Source organism: Astyanax mexicanus, chromosome 13 (genome assembly GCF_023375975.1).
Source record: "Astyanax mexicanus isolate ESR-SI-001 chromosome 13, AstMex3_surface, whole genome shotgun sequence".
NCBI lineage: Eukaryota > Metazoa > Chordata > Actinopteri > Characiformes > Acestrorhamphidae > Astyanax > Astyanax mexicanus.
Genome location: NC_064420.1, coordinates 36,215,446 through 36,242,994, shown reverse-complemented (window position 1 = coordinate 36,242,994; position 27,549 = coordinate 36,215,446). Strand labels below are relative to the sequence as shown.

At 37.9% G+C, this 27,549-nt stretch overlaps 1 protein-coding gene across 3 annotated transcripts; it reads right to left on the bottom strand.

Moving 5' to 3' along the window:
- Positions 1 to 232: 232 nt before the first annotated feature.
- igsf21b (immunoglobin superfamily, member 21b) lies at positions 233 to 25,034 on the bottom strand. Of its 3 annotated transcripts, none has more exons than XM_007246313.4 (10): positions 24,598 to 25,034; positions 16,708 to 16,820; positions 15,711 to 15,832; positions 15,465 to 15,583; positions 14,612 to 14,727; positions 12,283 to 12,766; positions 8,325 to 8,425; positions 6,588 to 6,780; positions 5,232 to 5,270; positions 233 to 2,350 (listed from the first exon to the last, which is right to left on the bottom strand). In XM_007246313.4, exons 1-10 carry the CDS (start codon positions 24,692 to 24,694, stop codon positions 2,274 to 2,276), a joined length of 1,461 nt encoding a protein of 486 aa, XP_007246375.2. In that variant the 5' UTR covers positions 24,695 to 25,034; the 3' UTR covers positions 233 to 2,273. The 3 variants fall into 3 exon arrangements, with proteins under 3 accessions (XP_007246375.2, XP_049319229.1, XP_049319230.1); XM_049463272.1 differs by lacking the exon at positions 24,598 to 25,034 and adding an exon at positions 18,873 to 19,166; XM_049463273.1 differs by lacking the exon at positions 16,708 to 16,820 and having other exon boundaries at positions 24,598 to 24,677.
- Between the last annotated feature and the right edge of the window lie 2,515 nt (positions 25,035 to 27,549).

Sequence of the window (27,549 nt, the reverse complement as noted above, 5' to 3'; positions counted from 1 at the left end):
ATAACTAGAAAATGCATATTACACATTTACACATATACACACACATTTCTAAACAAGTAGTACATTTATATTTATTGTTTCTATGAGGCTGAAGTGGCTATCATTAAAGTGACTCATACACATGATCATTTGCCCCAGCATAAGCTTCTCTAGAAGAAGAGAGAGTGTAACAAACAAAAAAAGAAAAATAATAATGGATCACAACAGTGGCTTGAAACAAACCTCAATGAAGTAAGTGGGATTAAATAGCAGTGCTTTATTTATTCATTATATCTTCAGTTGCTTCTCACAATACAAAATATCACAGTTCGTAGGGCTTCTACAGAGAGAACAAAAACAAGGTATAAAATCCTCTCTTCCTTTAGAACTCAGCTTTTATATATATATCTCTGCCTAGATAAAGGTCTCTAATGCATTACATAACTGACCAGAAACATCACACAGCACTCTGCCTCAGGAGTCTTCTGTTGTGAAGTCTCCACCGCCACCTACTGGTGAGATGTGGCAGGTGAAGCTGCTTCTGTTGAACTTGCAGTACATCTAAATTCCTATCAAGACCACATCAGTGATCACCAGCCCTCCTCCTGCAGATCTACTCTGGTTTGCTTCTGATTTCAGCTCTAACTCAAATCTAGCCCATCTAAATCAGAAACGGTTGGGACAGTATGGAAAATGCAAATATAAAAAAACAAACACTTCGTCCTTAATTTGATTGCAGACAGCATGAACCCAAAATATTTTATGTTTATTTGTTAATAAACATTGATTCCAGTATTTTACATTGGCCAAAAAGTTGTGATGAGTCAATTTAGGGCTCATAATAGTTGCAATCATGAGGTGTATCTTAATCAGATGAATCAGTATTCAAGAACTTTTTTGGGAAGACATGGACGCTGTGTGCCTAATGGTGTTGGGTCAGTCCACTTCTGTGACGGCCACGTTAATGTAGAAAAGTATATTGAAATCTTAGTGCAACATGTGCTGACTTCAAGACACAAGAAACAACTTTTCAAGATATTCATATTCAACTTTTTCTATGATTTTTTTCAACACAATGCAAAACCACATGCTGCCAAAATAGCAAAATCTTGGCTGCAGATAACGAGGGTATAGTCTTTGTATCCTCAGTGCCAAAAAACTTTTTTTTTAAGTGTTGTGAGAAGGAATGGCAACATTAAAACATGGTAAATGTTCACAGAGAGCCAGGTATGGAAAGAGTTTGACTGGAAGGTTAAAATAAGGTACTTCAGGACACCGTTGGCTGTTTGTGTTTTTAAAAATACTACAAACAATAAATGCTGGAGAATCTGTGGTATGGTTGGTGACCATACACATATATTTTGGGACTGTCCTAAAGTTCAGACGTTCTGGAAAATGGCTAAAGTGGAATTAGAAAAAATCCTGGATCTTCTTGTTCTCCTGTATCTGTTATTGTTACTATTGGAAGTGCTGCCTGATTGTATGTTTACCACTGCTCGATGTTATTTAATGCACATTTTGTTGATGGTTGCAAGAAAAATAATGATCAATAATTGGACAAAGCCTGATCCCCCACCATTTGTCAATGGCTACAAAAAGTCATATGATGGAACATATGACTGCACAGTTACTACCAATTTCTAAGTTTAAAAAAAACATGGTTGGAATGGAATGTGTTGCAGGCTTAAAAAAGCAGGAATGTATGCATATTACCAAATGAAATGAAGTTAATATAGTAAATGTAAGAAACCCTTATTTGCATTTATAAACTGTCCCAACTGTTTCTAATTTGGAGTTGTACATAGATGTCCTGGAGCTGATGACTGCAGAAAGGCAGATCTCTAAGAGCAGGGATTGGTCACCACTGACACTAATTTTAAAAAGTTAAACTAATAAAACAAACAACAACGAAAAAATAAATAAAAACCCAGCAGTGAACAGCTTAGCAATATGGCATCTTCACTGCAGGTACATAAAGTTTTGCATGGCGAGGGCTGCATTTAATAATTCGTTCGAATCCATACTTGAAGATCACACGTACAGTTCGAGAGAAATGAGTGCAAAGCCAAGGCAAGTGCAGATTTTAGGAAAGACGAGTTAAGTGATGCGAGTTGAACCGTGGCTGAATGAAGTGCGCTTTTGGCCTTTCCTTCTCTATTTGTTTCACCTGTGTTTCATCTTGATAGACAGAGCAGAGCTGAGAGAGTGAGAGAAATAGCAGACGTCTGAAGAGCTGTAAAAGTTGAGAAGCTGTCAGGGTGAGGACAGAATAAAGCCAATATCCATCCGTCTGTTCATGTGAACTCCAGGGTCACTGACAGCAGCAGCATCATCAACGTGGGTCCAAACCCCTCGCCCCCCGAGTCAGCAACTGAAATACATACAACAATCATTCACTATCAGTTTATGTGTTCCATAGACTGTATATAGCTGGACAGAGGGTCGTCTCTTAAAAGTGAAGCCACCACAGGTCGGGCGCCCCCTGCTGTTCGGCTGCAGAAAGCCGTGTAACTCCACCCATTCCCATAGGTTTCAATGGCAAAACAGACAACTTTCAATCACGTTTTTTTCTAATATACTGTAAATCTACCTCCAATATTTAAATGCAACAGCTAGTGTAACCTCTGCTTATATTGTTAAATTATTATATCCCCACAGAATTCGGTGTTTAAAACGTTATTCAGCTCTATTAAAAAAAGGTGTGCTTATTGTAAAAGGGCTGGTTATGGGCGGGACCAATAACCAGTGTTGGGAAGTAACGGATTACATGTAACGGCGTTACGTAATCAGATTACAAATTATAAGTAACTGTAATCCGTTACAGTTACTGCTTCAGTAAGTGGTAATCAGATTACAGTTACTCTGCTAAAATAAAAGGGTTACATTGCGGTACTTTCCTATTTTTGCTCTTCCAATCCAACACTGACAAAACGCAAATAACATTTTGCGGTGAATACACTCTGATATGACAGGGAAGGAGGGGCAGCGGCTCACAGCGGCTCCACGCTCACACAACGAGACGAAATTAACTGACATTTTGGTCAACGAATAAAAACGAGACGAAAATGTTTGGCAGGGACGAAATCCAATCAGAACTGATTTAGGTCTGTGAAAGGTAGGGACCAGTTAGGAAGAGATCCAATCACTGCTACTTTAGCGAAGGTGGAGTACCCGCCTCTCCTGCAGCAGCGCCGCGCGGAATTAAACTGTCGATACGGAGCTCGACTGGAAGTTAACTCCACAGTGTTCAGCAGGGAGAGAGAGAGAGAGGGCCGATATATTTCTCTTTTGACGTCGCGAAAAACAAGATAACGTGTAAACCGCGTGGAGCGACTCCATCTCCGGTAAAAACACCACTAATCTTTCAGCTTCTGCAGACCAGAGTCACACAGATCTCCATGCAGAGATCCGCGTTTTAATACTGATGTTATTTCATGAGCTGATGTGTTTAACTCGGCAGTGCACTAAAACACAGAACTGATACAGAACCCTAACTCATTAAGATCCGATCATCTGTTTAGTCTCACAGTGGGAAAGATATAGCTAGTGATAAATCAGCAGCAGGTCAGAAAGGAACTCAATAATATAACGAAAATAAAACAATAAAATAAGTGAATCTATGAACCCAAAAGTCTGTGTAAAGTTCCTTACAGCACTTTCTCATAAGTTTCTCACTTTAACTCATGAAGTCTCTCTGTACATCCTGAGAGCATCTCTACAGGACAGTGTGTGAATGTGTGTTCATTTATATACTGTAGCTACAGTAGGTGTGCTGTTAGTGCTGGAGATAAAACTAGATCCTTTAAAAGTTTTTGCATCTACAGCTCTGTTCAAACTATAATTTAACTATTCAGATGTTTTATGACCTGATTTCTAGAGCAAAATTTTAAATGTAAAATATGTATAGTCACACACCTACAATAATAATAGTAATAATAATAATAATAATATACATTAAATCATATATAAATATATTTCACTTTCAAACATTAACAATATTACTCAAGTGGTTATTAAACGTTTCATTTCGTATAAGTGTATAGTTAATAATTCAAGGGAACTGATGAAAAAGCATTTACATTTACACCCTTTACATTTTAGTCGACTAAATTTACTGTAATTTTAGTCGACTATATTCTTATGACATTAAGTCGACTAAAACTAAAAACATTTCAGATGACTAAATTGTGACTAAAACTAAATACTATTTTCATCACAAGACTATGACTAAGACTAAATCACAATTTGTTGTCAAAATTAACACTGGTGGCAAACCTGCAAATAGATAGCTTACGGTTGTTGTTACATTGTTTGGTTTTAAATGGTTTTATCATCAATTTATAGAAGTGTTTTATAAAATTGTTTGATGAAATGGTTTCATAAGTATTTTTATAGAGTGATTGAAAAGGCTGTTTTATTTGTTTATCTATTTGTTACATTCATTCAGGCTTAAAAAAATGACAATATTTAAAGTAATCCAAAGTAATCAGATTACGTTACTCACTTGAAGTAATGTAACTGATTACGTTACAAATTACATTTTGAGTGATGTAATCAGTAATCTGTAAGGGATTACATTTTAAAAGTAACCTTCCCAACACTGCCAATAACAGACCGTCAGCTCCGCTCCGCCCCGCTCTGCAGTCTGTGACCGCGAGGCAGGCCTCAGGGGCGGGGTTATTTAAATGAGTAGGCTGCTCTCCACAGTCTTTCTCCCTCCTCTGGACTCTACTGCGCAGAATCAGGTGGCAGGATCGCCAACATGGCGGAAGATTTTGGCTTCATTTTCATTGAATGAATGGGAACGGAGATACGGCGTCCATCTTTTTTTACAGTCTCTGATGTGTTTTAATGCACATACACAGACATACCAAATGTTACAGCAGTATACACATAGATTGATCATGAAGTGTTATCTCAGATGGCTTGGGAATGCTCACATCTGTCTATGCTGTGAGGTGTTATCTTATGAGTGAGGCTGAATACTGGCCAGCATGTCACATTGCTCTATTAACAGTGTCAAGTATGAACCAAGAAGACAGCATAAAAGACATTAAAACCCACAGTGGACAGCACAGTATGGGCAGCTGGAATTGTACATGTACATGCGAAAAGACAAGCATCTTTGGCTATAGCATGGGACATGAGAAAAGCTCCTGCCCCATAAAATGTGAATTATCTACCAATATTACTCTATAACAGCATTAGTTATTTTATTCAATCATTCTTTTTTTTATAAATTATGATCTTACCATTAAATTGTAGCGTCTCCTTCTTTATTCTTGGGTTTTCTATTCAGAAACAGAAAAACAATACACAAGACATATTTCCTCAAGATGGTTTAAATTGTAAGATATTTACATTAATTAATCCAGGTTGCTTTTTTTTTATCTAAAAAATTCTTCACACGTTCTCTATTGGCCAGCTCAGGACTGCAGGCGGGCCAGTCCAGTGCTCATAACCTTAATGTAAGAAATATTGCTATATTTGCATTTTCCATGCTCTGCCAACAGCAGACAGATACATCATATTATTGATTACCAACTGCTCTTTTCCCCTAGAGATATTCCATGGCACTTGAATAAAAGAAGTAATTTATTATTGTTCTTACATGGTGTTTATATGGTTCATTTATACCTTGGTGTATATCTTTAATATCTCATTTAGACCACTCATATAGTAGATCATACATTTATTTAAATATTTTGTCATACGGGTTGCCATGAAAGCTTTGTTTTACGTAATTTATTGATTATATACATAGAGCTCTGGAAAAAAAATAAGAGACCAAATTGGAAACCTCTGGAATATAATAAAGAGGAAGATGGATCATCAAACCATCAAACCAAACTAAGCTGCTTGATTTTTGCACCAGCAGTGGCATTATGCTATCTAAAAGCAGTGTGTAAGACTGGTGGAGGAGAACATATCAAGATGCATGAAAACTGGGTTATTCCACCAAATATTGATTTCTGAACTCTTAAAATTTTATGAATATGAACTTGTTTTCTTTGCATTATTTGAGGTCTGAAAGCTCTGCATCCTTTTCTCATTTTCTGCAAATAAATGCTCTAGATTACAATATTTTTATTTGGAATTTGGGAAAAAACATAAACCTATAAATAGCAAAATCAGAGAAACTGATTCAGAAACTGAATCTCTTATTTTTTTCCAGAGCTGTATAAACACATTCAAATTTTTGTGTTTTTGAATGAACTATTTACTATTGAAGTGCATTATAATTAAATAATACACCGTGTCCACTACAGTGCACTGTTGTGAATCTTTATTAAATAAAATAGATACAGAAAAAAATTGCTGAACATTTATTAAGCTTTGATTGTTGGTAAAAAAAAAAACAGCTGTGAAAAACATCTATCTATTTATTTGATAAATCATGCAAGAAAGGGTTAAGACCAAAACTTTTGAAAACATTTAGAAATGCAGATTCTGATTCCTTTCACCACCACATTCAATACTTTATTCACATATTACTTAATACAGAACTCATATAAAACTGATTTAAATTCTCTTTAAACAGAACACTATGAGGAGTGTGTCTAATTCACAGCATTATAATATGTGTGTGTACAGTGCTTGATACTGACCGAACACTATGAGGCGCGTGTGTGTGTTGGTTGAGCCTAGTGGATTCTCCACAGTGCAGCGATACATGGAGCCATTAAGCTCTGCAGGAACTCTCTCCAGAATCAGAACCTTCCCTTCCCTCTCAGAACTGCCATCCAGCAGCAGCCCCCCAACACGCGTCCAGGTGAACAGAGGCTCTGGGAACACCTCGTTCTGTACAACACACACCACAAACACCATATAGAGTATAAAACACAGTTTAAAATACAGTATAACAGCTTTAACTTTTTCAACTCTGGTCTTATAATTCATGCATTCATCTCAGGGATTTTAATTCAGAATGTATATGAATTATTGAGTAAGTACTTTGACATTAATATGTGATTATGAGAGTATGGAGAGTAGGTGTTCGGGTTTAAACTAAGGATGCACTGAAGCGAACATTTTGAGCCGAAGGCTAATCACAAAATACTGAATAAGTTTTCATTTATTTTCACAGCGGCATAAATTAAATTTATTTTTGTATCATTTTTTAAAAAACAATTACAAAATTATGATTTTTAACATTCTAGTATATTCCAGTGCTTCTTTGGCCAACTTATTTTGGTTGCCAGATATTCTAAGAACCCTAGTTTAAACAATTCTGATTATGAGAAATCCCAAAGCGACACTGCAACAGACCTTTTCATGGCCAGCTCAGGTTCAAATTTCAGAGCTTAAATATGCTTAATCAATATGGTAATTAAGTAACGAATTGAATCAGGTGTGTTTGAGCAGGAAATCCATCAAACCCTGCTGGACTCCAGCCCACCAGCTTTGGACACCCCCACAATAGACTGCTATTCATTACTAGCATAAACACAAAGCTCATTTATCCCCATGCATTTTGCTTAATGACACTAAATGCCTGGAAAGAGAAGAGGTTTAAAGGCAATTAACATTCATATGCAGTAAAAATCCCTATGGCAATATTCATTTCCCTTACATGCATACACTGCCTGCATATAAGACTCCTCATTTAAATTCCGGAAGCTTCCGACTTGCTTCCAGCTACATGTAGAAGCATCAGGGCAGTAGACCAACCAATGCAATGTAACAGAGCTCAGAATGGAAATGTATATATGTTATAAGAGCTAATGAAGTTACGTAAAACTGAATAAAACTGTTGAAATATCAATATTGTTGCAAAGTATTAAGAAGAATAAATAGCACTGCTATAGGAGACGAGTATACGAGTACTGTCTTGTGGTTGTATCTCATTTATAGCACTCATCTACTAGATAATAAATTAATTTAGTTTTTTTCCTCTTATGCAAACATGATAAAAGCTTTGTTTAAGTTTGCTTTCATACTATGTATCTGTTTTGTGTTTTTGAAAGCAAAATAACAAAGATGTAGAGCTTTCAGACCTCAGATAATGCAAAGAAAACAAGTTTATATTCATAACGTTTAAGGGGTTTAGAAATGGAATAATCCTGTTTTTTAATCACATTTTTCATGCATCTTGGTATGGTATGCCATGAGAGCTAATAAAGTTACATAAAACTGAATAAAATTGTTAAAATGTGGTACAAGAATATATACCACGTCTATAGGACAAGTGGCCTACAACCCACCTAATATAAAATTCCACTATATGCATTCAGTATAAATTGAATTTTTACTTCCATTTGTACTTTAATATTGACATTTTTCAAATGTCAACCCTCTTCACTGTGGCATGTATCTTCACTGTAAGTGGCATGTATTGATCTTACCCCCTTTGTTCCCACTTGGAATCCCTCCACAGCAATGCGGACTGTATCTCCCACTTTTGCTCTGCTCGGAGTCATGGATAGTTTTGGTCCTTTTGGAGCAGCTTGGGAAAGTAAGAGAGAAAGCAAGAATGAATACACATACACTCGCACACACACACACACACACACACACACACACACACACACTCACACACTCACACACTCACACACTCACACACTCACACACTCACACACACTCACACAATATCCAAAAATAAAGGCAGCACAGTGCTTCTTCAAAATGCAGTATTGAATTGTTGTGCAATGTGGTGGGACACAGGAAGCTGTGATTTCATGTTTTGGACTTGTTTCATCAGGTCTAGTGTGAACATGCACATGATCAACCACTGTGAGAGCAGAATTTTATTAATTAAGCCTCTACTGCAGGATCCCTTGTGCTTAATATCCTGTGGGAAAGCAAATTAACAAGAGCATTTACTGGACAAACTGGATACTGGCCAAATTACATATACTGTTGATTTGTCTAAGTGCACAAAATAAGTGTACAGGTTATAGAACATTTTATAGCTTTTTATTCTTCCTAAATGTTTTCAGTGCTGCAAATGAACAGATTTAAGGCTGATTTATTTATACTGGGGATGCATCATAATAGTGATTGCAGATAGATAATCTATGAGCGTGTGTGTCCAGTGTGTGTTTACACAGCTTATGAAATAAATGGTTGGGTCAGCGAAAAATTCATTCTTCTTTTGATCCTCTTTTGTACTGTGTGGGAAAGATCTGTTTCCATATTTGTTTTTGAACAGCTTTGTATTATAATGGTTCCCCAATAGCAGCAACTGTGTATTAATACCACACACATCCCCTGTAGGTATGAACCAGCTTTAACTCTTTAAAATCCTGCCCAATTTTTTTGGTAAAGCACATTTTGAGTCTGATTGTTTTACCTCTACTAATCAGTGGAGGTACATTAGACCAGCGTTTCTCAAAGTGTGGGGCGCGCCCCACTAGTGGGTCGCGTGGGTATTGCAGGTGGGGCGCAGGGAATCGGGAGAAATAAACCTTTTTAAACTTGTCCTTTAAATGCCTTTTTGTTTTGCCAATAAAAGGGGCGAGGGCGCGGCGGGCATAAGCCCCGGATGTTTAAAATGTCGGCGGAACAACGTAAACAGTACAACAGAGCAGTAGAGGTGTGTACAAAATGGACAAATTTGTTACAAGGACCACAAAAGTTGGCGAGTCCGCGCCAACAGAGAAACAGAAGACAGACGGGCCAAATCATTCGAAATGCCAACCAAAAAGAAGGTATGATGAGGCATATCTTGCTTTTGGATTCACTGTAGCTGAGGTGGGAGATGAGGAGCGACCCATGTGTGTTCTGTGTCTTAGACAATTGGCAGCAGACAGTATGAGACCTAACAAATTGCGCAGACACTTGGAGACCTCACACCCAGCTCACGCTGATAAGCCCATCAATTTTTTTCAACGAAAACTCGCAGAATACCGTCAGCAGGAAAAGCGAATGGTGAAAGCTGCGTCAGTGAATAGTAAAGCACAAATGGCATCTTACAGAGTTGCATATAGAGTCATTTTTTGTCACTTTGTTCTGCCTTTGCTCTTTTTTTGCACAGATTGAAAATGAAGAAACTAAACCATAATTTAGTCATTGGTCATATTCATTTGTTGTTTTTTGTCATTTTGTTCTGCCTTTGCTCTGCACATATTGAAATTGGATAAATTAACCAAAACTTAGTAGGCCAATTTTCTGTATTTTTTTTTTATTTTGAACATTGATGTTAATATTTTAGAGTGTTATAATGTTAACCTTCTGCTTAAGAGACAAATTGATGTTACTTAATAAATTAATTGTAAAATTTAAAACTTGCATTAGTATTTTATTACCATTTTGTTGGAGCGATATGGGACAGGTGGGGCGCAGAATTTCCCCTTCTTCTGAGGTGGGGAATGATAGAAAAAGTTTGAGAACCACTGCATTAGACTAAAGAAAATCCTCTAGGGGTCGCTGTGTCCTTCAATGGTGTGACTTTTTAGTTCTCTGTAAATTACTTCACACTTGTTGATTGCTTTTGGTGGAATTTTTGAAGGTAAAGATAATAATACTTGGTGTATTATAGTTTTAAAGGTTTTAATGAATGGAAGTACGAACTTTTGTAGCACATACAACTATTTGTTTTGTATTAATAGATTTTTGTATGATTTTTATAGAGGTATATACTTAAAAAGTGGGGTCTTTAAAAAGAACTAACAAACAAAAAGACAATATTCCACCTTTTTTTCTTGGTAAGGATGTTAAAGGGTTAACTTGTATTGTCAGTGTGTAATTTCATATTGAGCTGCTAGGGAGCAATAAGTGTTTTAAAGGGATGGGTAAAAAAAATATATATTTTTTTCTTTTAACAATGATAGGTGTGCCACAGTTAAAACAGATTGCAGTTTAACTACAGAAAATGCCAAAACACATTAAAATAATTATAAACTAACTGTGAATAAATACAACAACACACCATGGGGCAGTTTCCCAGACAGGGAATAGACCTAGTCGTGGACTACACAGCATTTATTTTTATTATTTCTAGTGATGTTATTATTCATATACAGTTATTATTCAGGAGAGTGAAGACTAGCACATGCCTCCTCCGATACATGTGAAATCAGATTCTGCCTCTTTTCGAACTGCTGCTGATGTAGCATTACCGAGTAGCATCACAGCACACTCGGAGGAAAGCGCAGCAAATCGGATCTGATACATCAGCTCACAGATGCAACTTTGTGCTTATCAACATCACCCTTTGGAGTGATGTGGGGAAAGAGCACCATCTACCCACTCAAAGAGAGAAAGGCCAATTGTGCTCTCTCAGGACTCCGGTAGCTGATGGCAAATTACTTGAACAGGATTCGAAGCGGCAATCTCCTGATTTTAGTAACAGCATTTAGCCCACTGGACCACTCGAAGCACCAGTAATAAGTGTTTAAAAGAGATTGGTGAAAAAAAAAAAGTTTTATAACAAGGATAGGTGTGCCATGGTTAAAACAGATTGCAGGTTAACTACAGTAAATGCCAAAAATACCTTAAAATAATTCTAAAATAACTGTAAAAAATACAACAGTATTTTGAATAGAGATTTTCCATTAAAAGAAAAAAATACAGTCTACTGCTAGCAATAATTCCTGTCCACAAAACGATCCTAAATGCTGAGTTAATTTTTCACAGAGGAAAACAACAATCCAGTGCACTTCCAGTTTTGTAAACCATGCACTTTGTGGATATACTGCAAAATATTGTTCCAAAAAAAAGTAAAGTAGACTCTATCACTGCCAGTGATATAATTATTTGGATCAGGTGTGCTAGTTTGTGGAATTTAAAGGAGAACTCCGGTGTAAAATGGACTTTTGGTGAAGTAAAAAGTAATCCATTCCTCCATTCTCCCAGAGAGTTCTGAGGTCCAGAAATGTTAACAGTTTGTTCAAACACCCTTCAGACTGGGTGACACAGGGCATCATTTGCCCCGATAAATCACTTTTTTAACTGTTATCCAGACTCAAAGTAGCTCCACACCTCCTTGCTCGAATCCGGAGAGCCCTGACATTTAAAAAGAGGCATTAATAACTTAAAAAGTGCACAATTAGCTTATTAAAAACCACTGTGTACAGCCTATAACGCCATCACTGTATTGATGACAGATATATATATATATATACATAAATTATGCCCTGTGTCACCCAGTCTGAAGGGTGTTTGGACAAACTGTTAAAATTTCTGGATCTTGGAACGCTGTGGGAGAACGGAGGTGTGCTCTTTATCAAAGGTAAATACTTTTTATTATGTTTTACTACACCAAAAGTCCTTTTTACACCGGACTTCTCCTTTAACTCTGCAGGACAGTACAGCTCCTAAACCAGAGCTGGGTATGAGTAATGTGTGTGTTCATACACTTACACAGCGTCACTTCAGCCTGCATGGGCATGGAGAGGGCAGGGTGTTTGACCTCACAGCTGAACAGAGCATCGTTGTCCAGCTGTGGGTTCAGGTGCCAGGTGAGCATGGCCTGCACCTCCATGGTGCCATCGCTGAACTCCGTCTGCGTGTGGTTGAAGTAGTAGAGTGGGCTGGAGCTCAGCACCCAGCGCGGGAACTCCCGGCTGACCACAGTCTCTGGGATTATCTCAGTGGTGGGCCGCGGGCTCTCCTGGCCGAGTGCCCCTGGGGTATAGCTCTGATGGGGACGGACCCGGTCTAGCCGCACCGGCACCACGTCCGGCTCAAGCAGAGACAGCGACTTCTGCAGCTTTGTGTCATCCAGATCCCGACTGATCAGAGGCCTGCTGTCTTTCACCGAGAACAAGCCTCTGCTCTCAGCGGCATTAGAGGACTTGGCAGAAGGGACCACCTCAATCAGCTCACCATCCCTCTTAAAGTACACCTAAGAGAGAGAGAGAGAGAGAGAGAGAGAGAGAGAGCACAGCAAGTAAACTAAAGAGGATACCATGTCACAGTTATTTTGAAGTTTTGCATTCAAGTCAGCAAAATACTTCTACACTAATTAGCTTCCATAACATTATCTGATCATTTCTGAGTACAGTATATACATCTAGACCCAGTTTCTCATGCATTTTCAAGCTATGTAACATTAGGAACACTGTAACTGTTAGAGAAGGTGTTTAATGTGATTTTTGGTCTATCATTTAACAGTGACTTTTGTGCTAAGAGGATTTTGGAAAGCTTAGTCCTGAATGTCAGTGAAGACGCTTGTTAGGAATTCATTGTGTGAAGGCTGAGATGAACTAAAATTCTCTAATGCTGGTTCTCAGGTTCCAGAGCAGGATTTCAGTCTCCCGCTGTCCTATTCCCTTTCTAATTTTACAGGGCATTTTCATACCTTAATGTCTCTAAGGAGTCATAACATAGGTTTGTTTTATGCTGTATACATTTGATCCGGTTCAATTCAGGTCCACACTGCAGTTTAGTGGAAGAATTATAGAACTAGGTCTCGCTGTACTCGACAATTGCTTGACGATTATAGAATGTTGTCAGTTTCTGTTCCCCTCCAGAATCTGATTCCCTTCACATTTGTCACATAGCAGTATGAGCATAACAGATTACCCTAGAATGCTTTTTATTTCTCTGCTTCAATAAGGGTTTTTCTACAGTAACAGTAGATACATAACTTTCAAACATGACCTGCCACCCATATTGCAAGTTGGGTGAATGAGTTTCACCTCAGAAAAACAAACAACCCGACATGCTTATTTCTGGAACAGTGCACATTATATAGACTATGGCATAGGCTACAATGCAGCCTGAAGGGATTACATTTCAGCAAAAAAAATCTTTTTTTTTTACTTCCTTAATTTAATGGGGGACAATACCCTGACCCAATAGGCCTGGAAATCCATACATCTAAAAACAGTGTTTTCACACTGCAGATGTACCAAATCATGGTACATGCTACATCATGGTAAATCAAATCAGTTGATCTGAATCGAAACCCTGAATTCTTTGGTTGCTTTTGATGGAACTACATAATTTCTTATCACCTCATGTCTCTGTAGTACTCCTTTGCCTTAAAACAAGACCATGATACTGTACGTTGTATGATACTACAATTATTGCTATACAATTATTGCTCTCGGTCTGGACCAACTGAACCATGGTTTAGCTTGTATGCAGTGTGATACACTTATTTAGCTAGTTCATACTTTACAAACCAATTGCACTAAATTAAGGCCAAGATATTGCCACCCAATAAACAACAGAAGAAGAAACTGAACTTAACAGAATACGCTTGCCATTCCTGTATCTACTGCAGATTAACTGCAGTAGATTAACTCTTATTTAAAAATAGGAATAAAATGAATCCAAAGGGAATCTAAAATTAATCCAAAGGGAATCTGTTTCACTCTTTTTGCTGTGCGTTGTGAAAAGATTCGACAGGAATTAAGGCAGAATTCTGCACAACACTTGGAATGGCAACTCGCATAACTGATAACAAACAAAAATGTGTCACACATCCTTCTACAAACCAATCAATGAAAACAGGATGTAGTTCTTTAGTGCACTAACTTAATTGCAGTGTAAAATCAAAACTAACAGGACATTTCAGGTGTGAACAACCTATGAGCATTGCTTGTTAACAACATTAGCCTAGCATTTCCTAATCTAAACTAAAGAAGATTTCCGAAGAAATATACCCTTTTAAGGTCTGACAAGGTTTAGAGGTCATCAATGCACATTTGAGGAACTTTCTTACAATAAATCAAGGACTAACCACAGGCGCAGGTTTTCCTCCAGTCACGATGCACACAAGGGTGAAGTTTTGGGCCTCATAGCGATTGAATCGAGACGGTTGGTCTGCCGCAATTACAGAGATGGATTTTGGAGGTGCTGAGAGGGGAAAAAGTCAGTTGTACTCATTAGTGTATCAAATCATTTAGATGGCTGGAGAGAGGATACAGTTCCGAAGTGAGCTTAAGGCCACAGAAAGTTCACAAGGAAAGTTCAAAAAGTCATTAGAGGAGCCCTGACTCACGTTCTGTGCCAACGCCTGCCTAGTTACAAATGCTCAAATGGCCTCAAAGCAATCTGCTCATCGAAATACATACGTTCAAAACCAGGCCATCACATCGCTACCACATCGCCTTCTTCACCATGCGCACATAATCCTTTTTCAGCATGACAATTCTCACTTCTATCAGTACTTAGCAGATCATTACAAGAGCTTCTGCACACATCTCACTCCTCATGTCACAGCATGCTCTCCTCTGGAGAATTACTCACTCAATTAATCAAAGCAAGCTAGAGGAGTTGGCTTAACATGATTCTGAGCTTCCCCCCTGAGACCCACGGGCAAATAGACAGCTCAAAACCAAGACAAAAAAAAAAAATCTGCATACTGCTTTTACAGCTACTGCACATTTAAAAAAAAGCATTATCTGCTCTCTCCTAGCATTATATGCTCTTAAACAACTTAGAACAACAGGGGAGGTACAAATACATAAAAACTGACTAATGCATGTGTCTCAAAGCTTATCTAAAGTGCACCACCCAGAATATTCCATGTGAAACAGTGAGTGCTAACATTAGAGATGATAGTGGTCTATGTAAACAGGACTAGAACCTACACATAACAGCAAGTGTTATGCTTCCAGATGCTAAGACCACCTTGTCTCTGGATGCCCTGTCGTAGATCCCCACGTGGCATTCATATGGCCCGTTGTCTTCCATTTGAACCTCGGGGAGCCTAGTAACAACACAGACAATGAAGAAAGAAGTCTCCATTATTATAAAAGTGCCTTAGTGCATTCTGACAGGGGAGACAACAGGCAATATCAAACGTAAGCCACGGCTCAGCTGGACGTGACCTTTACCTCACAGTTGACTGGTAAACAAGGTCCTCTCTTCTGCGAAAATCCTCCATGTGAGAGAAATTGGTATTGTACATGGCATCGTAGGTAAATATCTTCTGCTTTGAACTGCCACCCTCTGTAACCTTTAAAAGAAGGACACAAAATGTCATTGAAGTGAAGCACCAACAGCTATTTGAGTACTAACAGTAGTCAAATCATGTTTTTTTCAAATTCCTTTTTACCTGCTCTTAGATGAGCCAAACCTGGCTGTTAAATTGTTAAATAAAATAATTTTAAACTATTTAAAAATATATGGAATTAAATATTAAGCAAAAATTGGTCAACTACTCAAAATAATAGTGTCCCCAGTAAAGTTGACTGTTTTACAATTTAGGTCCATAACATACTTTACATAAAAACTGCCATATTACAATTCTCAGGCATGAACAAAAAAGGGACATAATAAACAAAAATAAATATAAAATTAAAACGCTGGTTTTTCAATTTCAATTTGAGAAAAGGGTTCAAGTAGTAAGGACCCTTTGGACTGTTTTCAATCATTAAAGATTGGCAATTTTTTTTGTAGCGAAGCCGAGAGGCCACAATTTATGACTCCGCTACATAAATTAATAAGGGTGCTGCAGATGAAGTGACAGAGTTCTATTAAAAATGTCATCACATTGTGGGAGAAGAAATAGTTTTTGGCCTGCTGCTAATGCGCTGTAATTGAATGCCGTATCAGGAAACTCATCTTTCAGGGCCGTGGCGCAGCATGCCAAAAAAAGATCTCAAAATGAAAAAGCCTTGTCCTCGAACCACTGAACCATGAACCTTTAATCCTGAATATATTTTCATATTTCAGTCCACTGTGCTTTCGCACTGTATCGGAAGGGGGGTTGGGGCTGTTGTTATAAAACGTATGCAGGAAATTAATGGCTGACTGCTTTAGAAAGGGGAAAAAAAAAACAATATTATTTTTGATGGGGTGAATGCTGAGATTTGGCCTTGGCTCACTCACCCGAAACCACACTATTTCTCGCAGGTTGCCGTCAGTTCTGAAATTGCACTTCAAAGTCACCGTATCGCCCATAACAACGGGGGGCAGAGGCTCGATGGTAACTGTTAAATACCCTGCGGGACATAAGGAAAGATCACACACTGAACCTGGAGTTCCCCAGAACACTTTCATCCCAATGACTATACGGGAGCAGGATTACTATAATCTTACAGTCTTGAGAATTATTATAATCTTCAGCATTACTATAACTGATAATCAGTCAGAACCCAGTGTATAGAAAAGTACACAGTGTGTGCAAAAGGAGTGAATGAAAGCTACATGAAAGGGGCACCCACTGCGTGTATAGTATCCATGAAAAAAAGAACTGCAAAAATAGAATGAGATGCTCTGGAGCGGTGGTTCCCAGCCCTGCTTCTGGAGGACCCTCTGAACCTCCTGCACATTTGAGTTTTTCCATACTCCCAAAAAACATGATTCAATTAATCAGCTAATTTGCAAGCATTAACTGAGTAGAAGATGTGTTAGTGAAGTATATCACAAAAAAATAGTTGCACCCAGAAGGAATCAACTTTCAGGTTGGGTTGTCATACCAGTCTGTCATGGAGTGACACCAAATGGCAGATGATCAAATTTCACAATTTTCTTGGTGGAAAAGACCAACGAGTCTGTGTGTGGACACAACAAGACCAAGAGTGGCTCATATCAGTCTAAATATGTTTTCTTTTATGGCTGCTGGTAACTTTTATATTCTTTCTGAATAACATTGCAATCCCACACTTTCTTCTGGATGCAACTATTTTTGCAATTATTTATTTGACAATGAGTGTGTGTGTTGGTGGGTTAGGAGGGATGGAAACCACTGCTCCAGAGCTCAACATATCCAAAGCCAAGTATCAGCAGCAATAGGGGTATAGGCCTCTATCACTGGGCTGAGGAAGCTCCATCCAGTACCTTTGGCATGAGGTAAGGGTCATTTGTGATGCAGAAGTTATCATTCAATATTAATGCCTGACCTCACTAACGCTTCTCAAGCTGTTATGCCATCAGTGCAGCAAAGTACATCAAATTTCCACTTATTTCCCCTTAATTCCAGAAGAAACTTTTGGTGGACTAGCAGTGATATTGAGGTGTGTAAAAACTCCAGCAGCACTGCCGTATCTAATTTACACATATACCAGCGCAACAAACAATAACACTCTACCACCATACCAGTGTCACTGCAAGGCTGAGAATGACCACCACCCAAATAATTCCTGCTCTGTGGTGGTCCTGTGGGGTCCTGATTATTAAAGAACCAGGTGAAAGAAGAATAATAAACTATGCAGAGAAACAGATACAGGACTACAGTCTGCAATCATATGGACAATGGAGCTAATAAAATGGAATATGATTGTAAAAACAATTATGGAAACAGTTACAGTTAATGTTCAGAACTGATTATTACCATCACTGGACTATATATATATTCTCTGAAATTCACAAATAAGATTTGAGAAAATTGTTATAAATTATGAAAAGGCATTTGTATGGACCCCAAGAGATGGAAAAATGCATTTCTGATTAGAAAAACAGTTCAAAAACCAATTTATACAAAGACTGGAAGCAGGCCAGGGGAAGATGTCTTACTGCTGAGATTCTCTAAGTGATCTAATCAATATTTTATGTGGTTCAAAATCAGTCGACTCAGCATGGCTGTTAAACTAATATTTATCTACCAAGTACAAATAACTGCTCTCATCAGCTTAAACTGATATTATTCCAAAGTGAAGCAGTAATTTCTTATTGAAACCTCAAAAACCACATATTAGATTATTAGATTAGGCTGAAAGGGAAAACATCAATTCAATGACGTCGTTCGTCATTGTCATCCATTTCAGGTAGAAAAAAAATACATCAAAGAGCTTTCTAGCTATATGCCATCCATCCATCTGTTATCATGCATTAGAAAAAGATGTTGTGCAGCTTAGCGCATTATGTAACGGTCGTTACAAGGTCACATGTATTCATCGCAAATAGTTTAAGGCTTAAAGGGTACGTACTAAATGTAATCACATGGTTTTTAGTAAATCCTTTATCAAGCGCGTGGTGTTATGCTGCTACGGTTGATTTACTAAACCTGATGACCAAACACGAACAGCACCAATGGTCTTTGTTGAGATACTTACCACCAGTCGCTGACAGCCATATTGTGCTGTTGTTATTCTAACGAACAAAAATGACCCAAATGAAGCAGAATGACCCCGTTTAACTCCTGCATGAAACAATGTACTGATATTATTCAGTACATTAAAATATCGACTGACACGAATAACCCGGCCCAGAGTTGGAGAGTGCCTTGGGTACAAGCCCATTGAGATGATCCCCATGTGATAAAGTGAAATCAGTGTGGGAAGCAATATAATCTGTCACAAATTCAGTGACCTACAAAATCCCCCAGTTCCTCCGTATTGGCTCATCCACTGTGACGTCGGCGAATGGATTATTTTTCATGTTTTTCTCCCCCGACCCCCTCCCTCCCTAATCCATGGGCTTTTCTTCCATCAACCAAGTGCTTCTGCATTGCTGCCCCACATGCAGCTCAGGCACTAAGGCCAGAAGGTCCTATCATCCTGCAAGCACTTAGCAAACCATATACAGTAATATGTAATGCTAAATATGAGTGACTTTAACTCTGAAAAGGACCCATTTATTAACTGAAAATAAGATTTTACATAACAAATGTATAGAAAACTGGGGTCAGAAGTTTGCCCACAGTAGATGTGAAGAGGTAGGCATTCTGAAGACATCTGCACACATCTAGAGGGATTAGTTGGGACTTTGCGATGATAAGGTCACGTCAGCATGTGCTAATGCGGTATTCCCCAGTTCTGCTTAGTGGAATCTCCTTTAGCTGCACTGTTTCACTGTTTTCTATCTGTCTCTGCTCTAATGCACCTGAATCATTTTATCAGCTCAGTATCAAACATATCTGGAGATTAAAATGGGTCTTTTCGAGAAGAAAAATGCTAGAATGTACAAAGCAGAACTAAGTGGGATTGGACAACACAGTATTGTTTAACATGCTGTTTAACACTATTGTTATTATGTCATAACCTACCGATAACTGGGATAGCTAGGGATATGGTAAATTTAAAATACTGATTTAAAATTTGTCCAAACACTGAATATTGGGCACATTATGTTGCAGGATTTTTGCGTAGTCTAAATGTATTTTCCTTTTTTTAAAGAAAAAGCACAGCAAAAAAAACTATATAAAAACTACTCAACAAGTTTAACATTCCAAGAGACACACCAACAAAGCACAATCTGATGCATAATAAATTATCCAAAAAAATCCAAGCTAAGCAAATAGGTAAGAGCCTCCTATTGGATAATTACTGCATGTGCGATTATGTTTTAGCTGGCCACAAGTTACTTGCAGTGAGTAGCTTCTCATTTGTTAAACAACCATGTGGAAAGACACATGCTGTGGTAGAGGAAAATACGTTACATTATAAAAACAGACGAAGGACAGTGGAGGAACATCATCTTTGAGGAAGAAATGTGGTCTGAAATATTTTTTGGTGAAAATTAAATCATAGAAAAACAGCATTTGAACTCAGGGATATGTTTAAAAGTTTAATAGTGAAAGTAAGAGCATTTCCACACGCACAATGTGTAGAAAACTCAAAGAATTGGAACTAAATAGCTGTGTAGCCTTAAGAAAACCACTAATCAGTCAAGCTAAGCAGCAAAAAATACTTTAATTTGCTAGGGAGCATAAAGACTGGGCTCTGGAGCAAAGGAAGAGGGTCAGGTGGTCTGATGAGTTCAGATTTACCCTGTTTCAGAGTAACGGAGCATCTGGATAAGAAGAAAAGTGGCTGAAGTGATGCACTCATGTCTAGTGCCTACCATACAAGTCTGTCAGGGAAGTGCTATAATCTGGGAAGTGCTATGATTCCTCATCAATACAAATAGGATCTTGAGGAAAAATGAATGCAACACTGGACAGAAATAAATATTGTAACATTGCATAGGCTTGTGAAAATGATGCCACAGTCAAATATTAAAGTGTGTGACTTTTTTTTAGCCAGGCAGTCTATAAGTCATACTGGTATTAATTGGTATCAATATAAGTTTCACTTATTCAGCCTGATATTAAAAGTGCTTTTTTAGCCATTTTCACCCTAATAATGTCAGATGTCGTATATATTTGATGCATGAATATTCAGTGATGAAGTTTTGTATTTTGTATGGAATTTATCTAATAATCTAATCTAGAACTTTTATATGTTTATATGTTTTATATGTTTTTCATGAATTTTCAGACATATTTGAGCTGTGAAACAAAACTTTTCCTCATTATATATGGTCTTGAATTGTATTTTCTCCACCTTCCCTGAGGAACTCAGCTGAGAGCCTCTGACAGGACTTTGAATAAAGTCAGAGTAAGTCTTTCCTCATCATATGGTTACACTGGCTGAAAGTAAATGACTGACATTTATTCAATACTCACTCCCTTTCTCTAAACCTACAAGCTGATTTCATTACTGGACTTCGCTACAGCTGAACATCAAGGCTACACTACCTATTATATTACATGGTACCAACAAGAACAGAAAGCCAACCTTTAATTATCCAACTCCCAACTGAACTGACAGTCGGATTCGGGCCAAATGATGTGAGCAAATGCTTTCTTATATGCTTTTTTGTGTCTCAAGTTGATAATTTGCATTTTTAAAGACAGGTTTGAAGCTTCACTCATGTTATTCTTGTAGTTTCACCAGTGATGACCCTTGCAATGACTTCAACCAAATCAAATTAATCACAAAAAAGAGTAGTATCAGTGCTTTCTTTGAGTTTAATCTATTTTGAGCTTCTATATCCTAAATGCTTGAAGAATACAGTGAAGTAAAGATCTCTCAAGGACAGATCTGCACAACATGACATACAGCTGAGCTAGTAAGCATTACTGAATTACTGCGACAGTAGGGACTTTTGAGAGGCTATCATGGAGATGCTGCTGTAATTACTGGATAATCACTAGGCAATCATGACTGCCTATACTGCAACACAGCGCGCTCGGACGGCGACGGGCTGGACTAGAGTAAATGACATTGAATGTTATGCAACTGCTCATCTTCAAAAATGACGAGTCAAATATCACTTAAGAAAAGATGACTCAGTCAGTGATTCACATTATTAGTCAATGCCATCAGTGACCTTTAATTGTTTTATGTGCAGATTAACTCCCAGAAATATGGGTCAGGACAAAACCGTAAGCCTTTATTCTTCATTCCTGATTTCTATAACTATCTATAACCTAGTGTGAGACAATGGTCTCCACTGAGGCAGAATGTAGTAAAATCAGTGAGACAGAATACAGCATCAGTGTTCTATACAGCGCAGTGCTCTGAAGATGCTGAAACAGTGAGAGTTTTATTACAGCATATTACAGTAGATGTGTTACTGCACTGGATGCCTGCAGGGAAGTTAGCCTGCAGTTGACATCACCTAGTGGAGATGAATGGTGGAAGTGGGAAGTGTGTGTTCTTTGTCATTGGCAAAGACCACACACACACGCACACACACACAAACACTGGAGTACTGCTGCAATACACAATGTGTTCTTTCACCACTTATCCACTCCTTGCCTTCAGGGCTGCAACGATTAGTCAACATTATGGCTAAACGTTACTGCCGTTAAGGGAGAAATCGGACAACAGGTGACATTAACAGGTGTGCAGAGTTGAGCAGGTGAGGTAAAACACAGGACACAGACAAGACAAGGAGGACATTGTTAATGAACTGAAGAAAAAAATAAATAACAGTTAACAGAGATGGCCAGCTTGGCAGAAATAACTGCTAACTATTAGAATAATCAGGGAAAAAAAGACAAAGTATCTCACTGCTAAAATAATTATTAGTTGCAGCCCAGATTGGAATAGGAATCATGTCCACAAAATGGGACAGAAATAATGGCTGGTTAAATAGACTACTGGAAAATAAACAAATAAACACATACATTTAAAAATGACAGATTAGTCGACAACTAAAATAATTATTAGTTGCAGCCCCAAGCTGAGATGGAGGTTATAGCAGAAATAATCACTGACTCACTGCAAACAATAGTCAGACTAGCGGAAAACTACAATAACAAGTTGCATATATTGTAATACTATAATAATTAGTTGCATAAACACCTGTTGATAATCAACTTTTTTGAAAAATAATCAACAGATTAGTCAACTACCAAAATAATCATTTTGCAGCTCTACTTTGAACAATAGCTGTGCCCACAGGGAGCAGAGATGGCATAAATATTAGTTGACTAATCGACAAAAATATTAGACAGATTAGACAATTACCAAAATAGTCATACGTTGCAGCCCCAATCAGAAATAGAGGTTATAGCAGAAATTATCATTGACTAATCGACTCCCTGCAAAAATAATAGTCGGACTATATCAGACATACATTAATTATTAGTTGCATAACAATCTTTGCCTAATCAACATTTTTTTTAACAATCAACACATTAGACAACTACCTAAATTATCATTAGTTGCAGTCCAATTAGTTGCAGTTCTAATTTGAACAGGAGCTGTGCCCCATAGAAAGCAGAGGTGGAATAAATAATAACTGACTAATCAATTAATCAAAAATAATAAATAATCGACAGATTAGTCAACTACCAAAATAATCAGAGATGGAGGTTATAGCAGAAATAATTTTTTACTAATCGACTTACTGCAAAAAAATAATAGTCCACCCCAAAAATAATCGACAGATTAGTCAACTACCAAAATAATCATTAGTAGTTGCAGCTCTAATTGGAACAGGAGCTATGCCCCACAGTAAGCAGAGATTGCAGAAATAATAGCTGACTAATCAACTAATCCAAAAAAATAATCGACAGATTAGTAAACTACCAAAATCATCATTGGTTGTGGCCCCAATCAGAGATGGAGGTTATAGCAGAAATAATCATTGACTAATCGACTCACTGCAAAAAAATAATACTCAGACAATCGTTGATTAATCAAATACTTTGTTTTTAAATAACCTACAGATTAGTTAACTACCAAAATAATCTTTAGTAGTTGCAGCTCTAACTGGAACAGATGCTATGCCCCACAGTAAGCAGAAATTGCAGAAATAATTGCTGATTAATCAACTAATTGAAAAAATAATCGTCAGATTATTAAACTACCAAAATCATCATTAGTTGTGGCCCCAATCAGAGATGGAGGTTATAGCAGAAATAATCACTGACTAATCGACTCACGGCAAAAAATAATAGTCAAACAATCGTTGATTAATCAACTACTTTGTTTTTAAATAACCTACAGATTAGTCAACAATCAAAATACTCATTAGTTGCAGTCCAATTAGTTGCAGCTCTAATTGGAACAGGAGCTGTGCCCCACAGTAAGCAGAGATTGCAGAAATAATAGTTGACTAATCAACTAATCGAAAAAATGTTCGACAGATGAATTAACTTGCAAAATAATCATTAGTTGCAGTCCAATTAGTTGCAACTCTAATTGGAACAGGAGCTGTACCCCACAGGAAGCCGAGATTGCAGAAATAATAACTGACTAATCAACTAATCGAAAAAATAAATCGACAGATTTTTAGTCAACTACAAAAATCATCATTAGTTGCAGCCCTTCTTGTCTTTTTACAGCAGTGTTGCCGGTGAAAACGCCCACAGTTCACATGCTGAGAGCAGTTCTCTCTCCTCACTGACTGACTGACCTCTGGCCAGCTAAGTTTGCATCAGTGCCATGCAGCGCGTGGACTGTGAAAAAGAAAACTCAATGCGCGCCTGGTTAAAACAGCTACGAGCAACAATGACTCACAAAAAGCAAACAAAAAACAAATTCTCACCACCCCCTTCCTCACCTCTCACCAGATCCACCAGCGCGGAGAAGCAGAGGAGCAGCAGCAGTAAAGTGACTACAGTGTTCATTTTCTTATCTGAGCTGCTGAGTGAAGCCATACGCGTCGCATTCCCTCACGGTTCCCCTCAGAGCTGCTCGGGCAGCGCGCTCAGCCCCCGTCCCGCACGCGCTGCTGCCGCTGCGCCGGGCACGTGCTCAGGGCGCTCCATGTCTCCTGTTCTCTCTCCGGGCTGCGGTCCGGGTCCGGGCTCGGGCTCGAGTCTCTGCGCTCCTGTGTTCAGAGAGGCGCCCGCCCGCGGCTCTGTGCTGCTGGTGGCTGCATCCAGAATTACAGGGGGGCTGAGAGGGGGATTATCGCCGAGGCAGCAACAGCTTCCACTCAAATTCCCTCTCTCTCGCGCGCCCTCGCTCGCGACAACTCGCTCTTCGCCCGCCTGCCCGCCCGCCCGCCCGCGCGCCGCGCACGCACGCGCTCGCTCGCTCGCTTGCTCTCTCGCGCGCTCCCGCTCCAGCCAGCGCTGCTGCTGCTGCTGTGCAGCCTCCAGCGAAGCACACAGAGCGCACGAGCGAGCGCGCGCCTCCCTCACGCACTGTCTGATACAGGGGTTAAGCTTTGGGATGAACTCTGTGTGTGTGGATCATCCTAGAACTGTGGGGTGCATCTCACGTATAAAACAAATACACATCTACTTATCTTTAAATAAACAAATAAACATTTTATATTAAAAACCCTGATAAAATAAAAACATTGAGTATTTTTTTGGTTGCATGTTGCATGATGATGGAAAAACAACCAATAGGCATTGGTGAATGTAGTACTTAAAAACGTTAACTGTTGTGCAAGCTCTTTCCAGAGTGGATAAATCTGGAGATTTTAGCAAAGACTAATACTAATTACTAATACTAACTAGAATTTGAGTATGTAGTGTGAAGTTAAGTATATTCTCATGTCCACCATACATACTCAGAACTGGTCCCTTTTTCAGTGTGGTTACAATTACTAGCTACTCATGTCTGGAACAATAGGCTTATAAAAAATAAGAGAGCAGTTAAAATGATGAGTTTCTTTGATTTTACCAAATTGGAAACATCTAGAATATAATCAATAGTAAGATGGATGATCGCAGGCCATCAAACCAAGCTGAACTGCTTGAATTTTTGCACCAGGAGTGGCATAAAGTTATCCAAAAGCAGTGTGTAAGACTGGTGGAGGAGAACCTGCCAAAATGTATGAAAACTGTGATTAAAAACCAGGGTTATTCCACCAAATATTGATTTCTGAACTCTTAAAACTTTATGAATATGAACTTGTTTTCTTTGCATTATTTAAGGTCTGAAAGCTCTGCAGGTTTTTTGTTATTTTGGCCATTTCTCATTCTCTGCAAATAAATGCTCTAAATGACAATATTTTTATTTGGAATTTGGAAGAAATGTTGTCCGTAGTTTATAAAATAAACCAACAATGTTTATTTTATTCAAACATATACCTATAAATAGCAAAATCGGAGAAACTGATTCAGAAACTGAAGTAGTCTCTTATTTTTTTCCAGAGCTGTGTAAACTGAAAAAAGGGTGGGGAACAAAAAAGAAAAACTAATGTGTACTAAACTGACAAACCCACACTATTAGGATCAGTGTATAGTATATTGCTTATAGTATTAGTATGTAATACTATGCAATGCATTGGGAAGCAGCTCTTATCTCAGTAGATGTGTCTTGGCTGAAGACAAGGTCAGACTGGTCAAAATTTATGTGCCTTTTTATTTTCCATTTCATTTCAAATAAATAATTTATAAATGATTAAAAAACATTTGTTTAAATAATAAATAAACTCTGCTCTGGAGGCTTTAATTTCTGTCCTTTCAGTTTAATGTTGGTGTTTTTATTTTTCTCCCTTTCTTTGTTTGTGCACAGAGAACTGTGGGTAACTGAAGCCCACACATTATACATCAAAGTCTTTCAAATTCTCCAAATGTTGACTGTGTTTCTCGGCTGTATATGAAGAATTCTACACTTTAGAACAGCCTTCTATGGTGTGGGGCCCACCTCGACTGCAGCCATCAAAATTTAACAATAGACCAAAATAAATTTTTGTTAAAAATGTTTTTGTAAAATTGAGACAATCTCCCTATAAGTTTAATATTAAGGTTTTGAAAATCCTTAAGCCCTTAAATTCTGTTTTAAGATTTTGCCATGAAGAATCTAGTTACTTAGCACACAACATTAAGGCACAAAATGGTGGAAAATGTCAACTCCATTACTGACACTTTTGTTCATTTTTTAAATGGTTTGAATAGTTTATTGAAAGGTCAAGTCTTGCCATACATAAATGTACCTGCAATTCTAGAATGAGCCACGTATAGTACTGTACAAAAACTCTGTACACTAGAAATCTTGTTCTCCCATGCTATATTTGGTTAATGTGCCAAATAACAGGCTGATCGCAATCAAAATGTAAATCTTCAGGAATGCACTGATTTTTTTTTTCATATTGTTAATCATATTTATACTGTGACCTTTTTTCAAATTCAACATTTTATGAATATGCAATGGTAAATGTAAATTATTTGAAAAGGTGTAAGTTAACAACTTTAACATTAAAGATAACTCTTTTAACTTTTTTGGGAGCTGGATGATACTTTACATAAACCTCTCCACCATGAGAGTTTGGAAACAAATACAGCTCTGGAAAAAAATAAAAGGCCACTTCAGTTTCTGAATCAGTTTATCTGATTTTGCTATTTATAGGTATATGTTTGAGTAAAGTTAACATTGTTGTTTTATTCTATAAACTACGCACAACATTTTCTCCCAAATTCCAAATAATATTATTGTCATTTAGAGCATTTATTTGCAGAAAAAGAGATCAGAAATTAATATTTGGTGGTATAACCCTGTTTTTAATCACAGTTTTCATGCATCTTGGCATGTTCTCCTCCACCAGCCTTACACA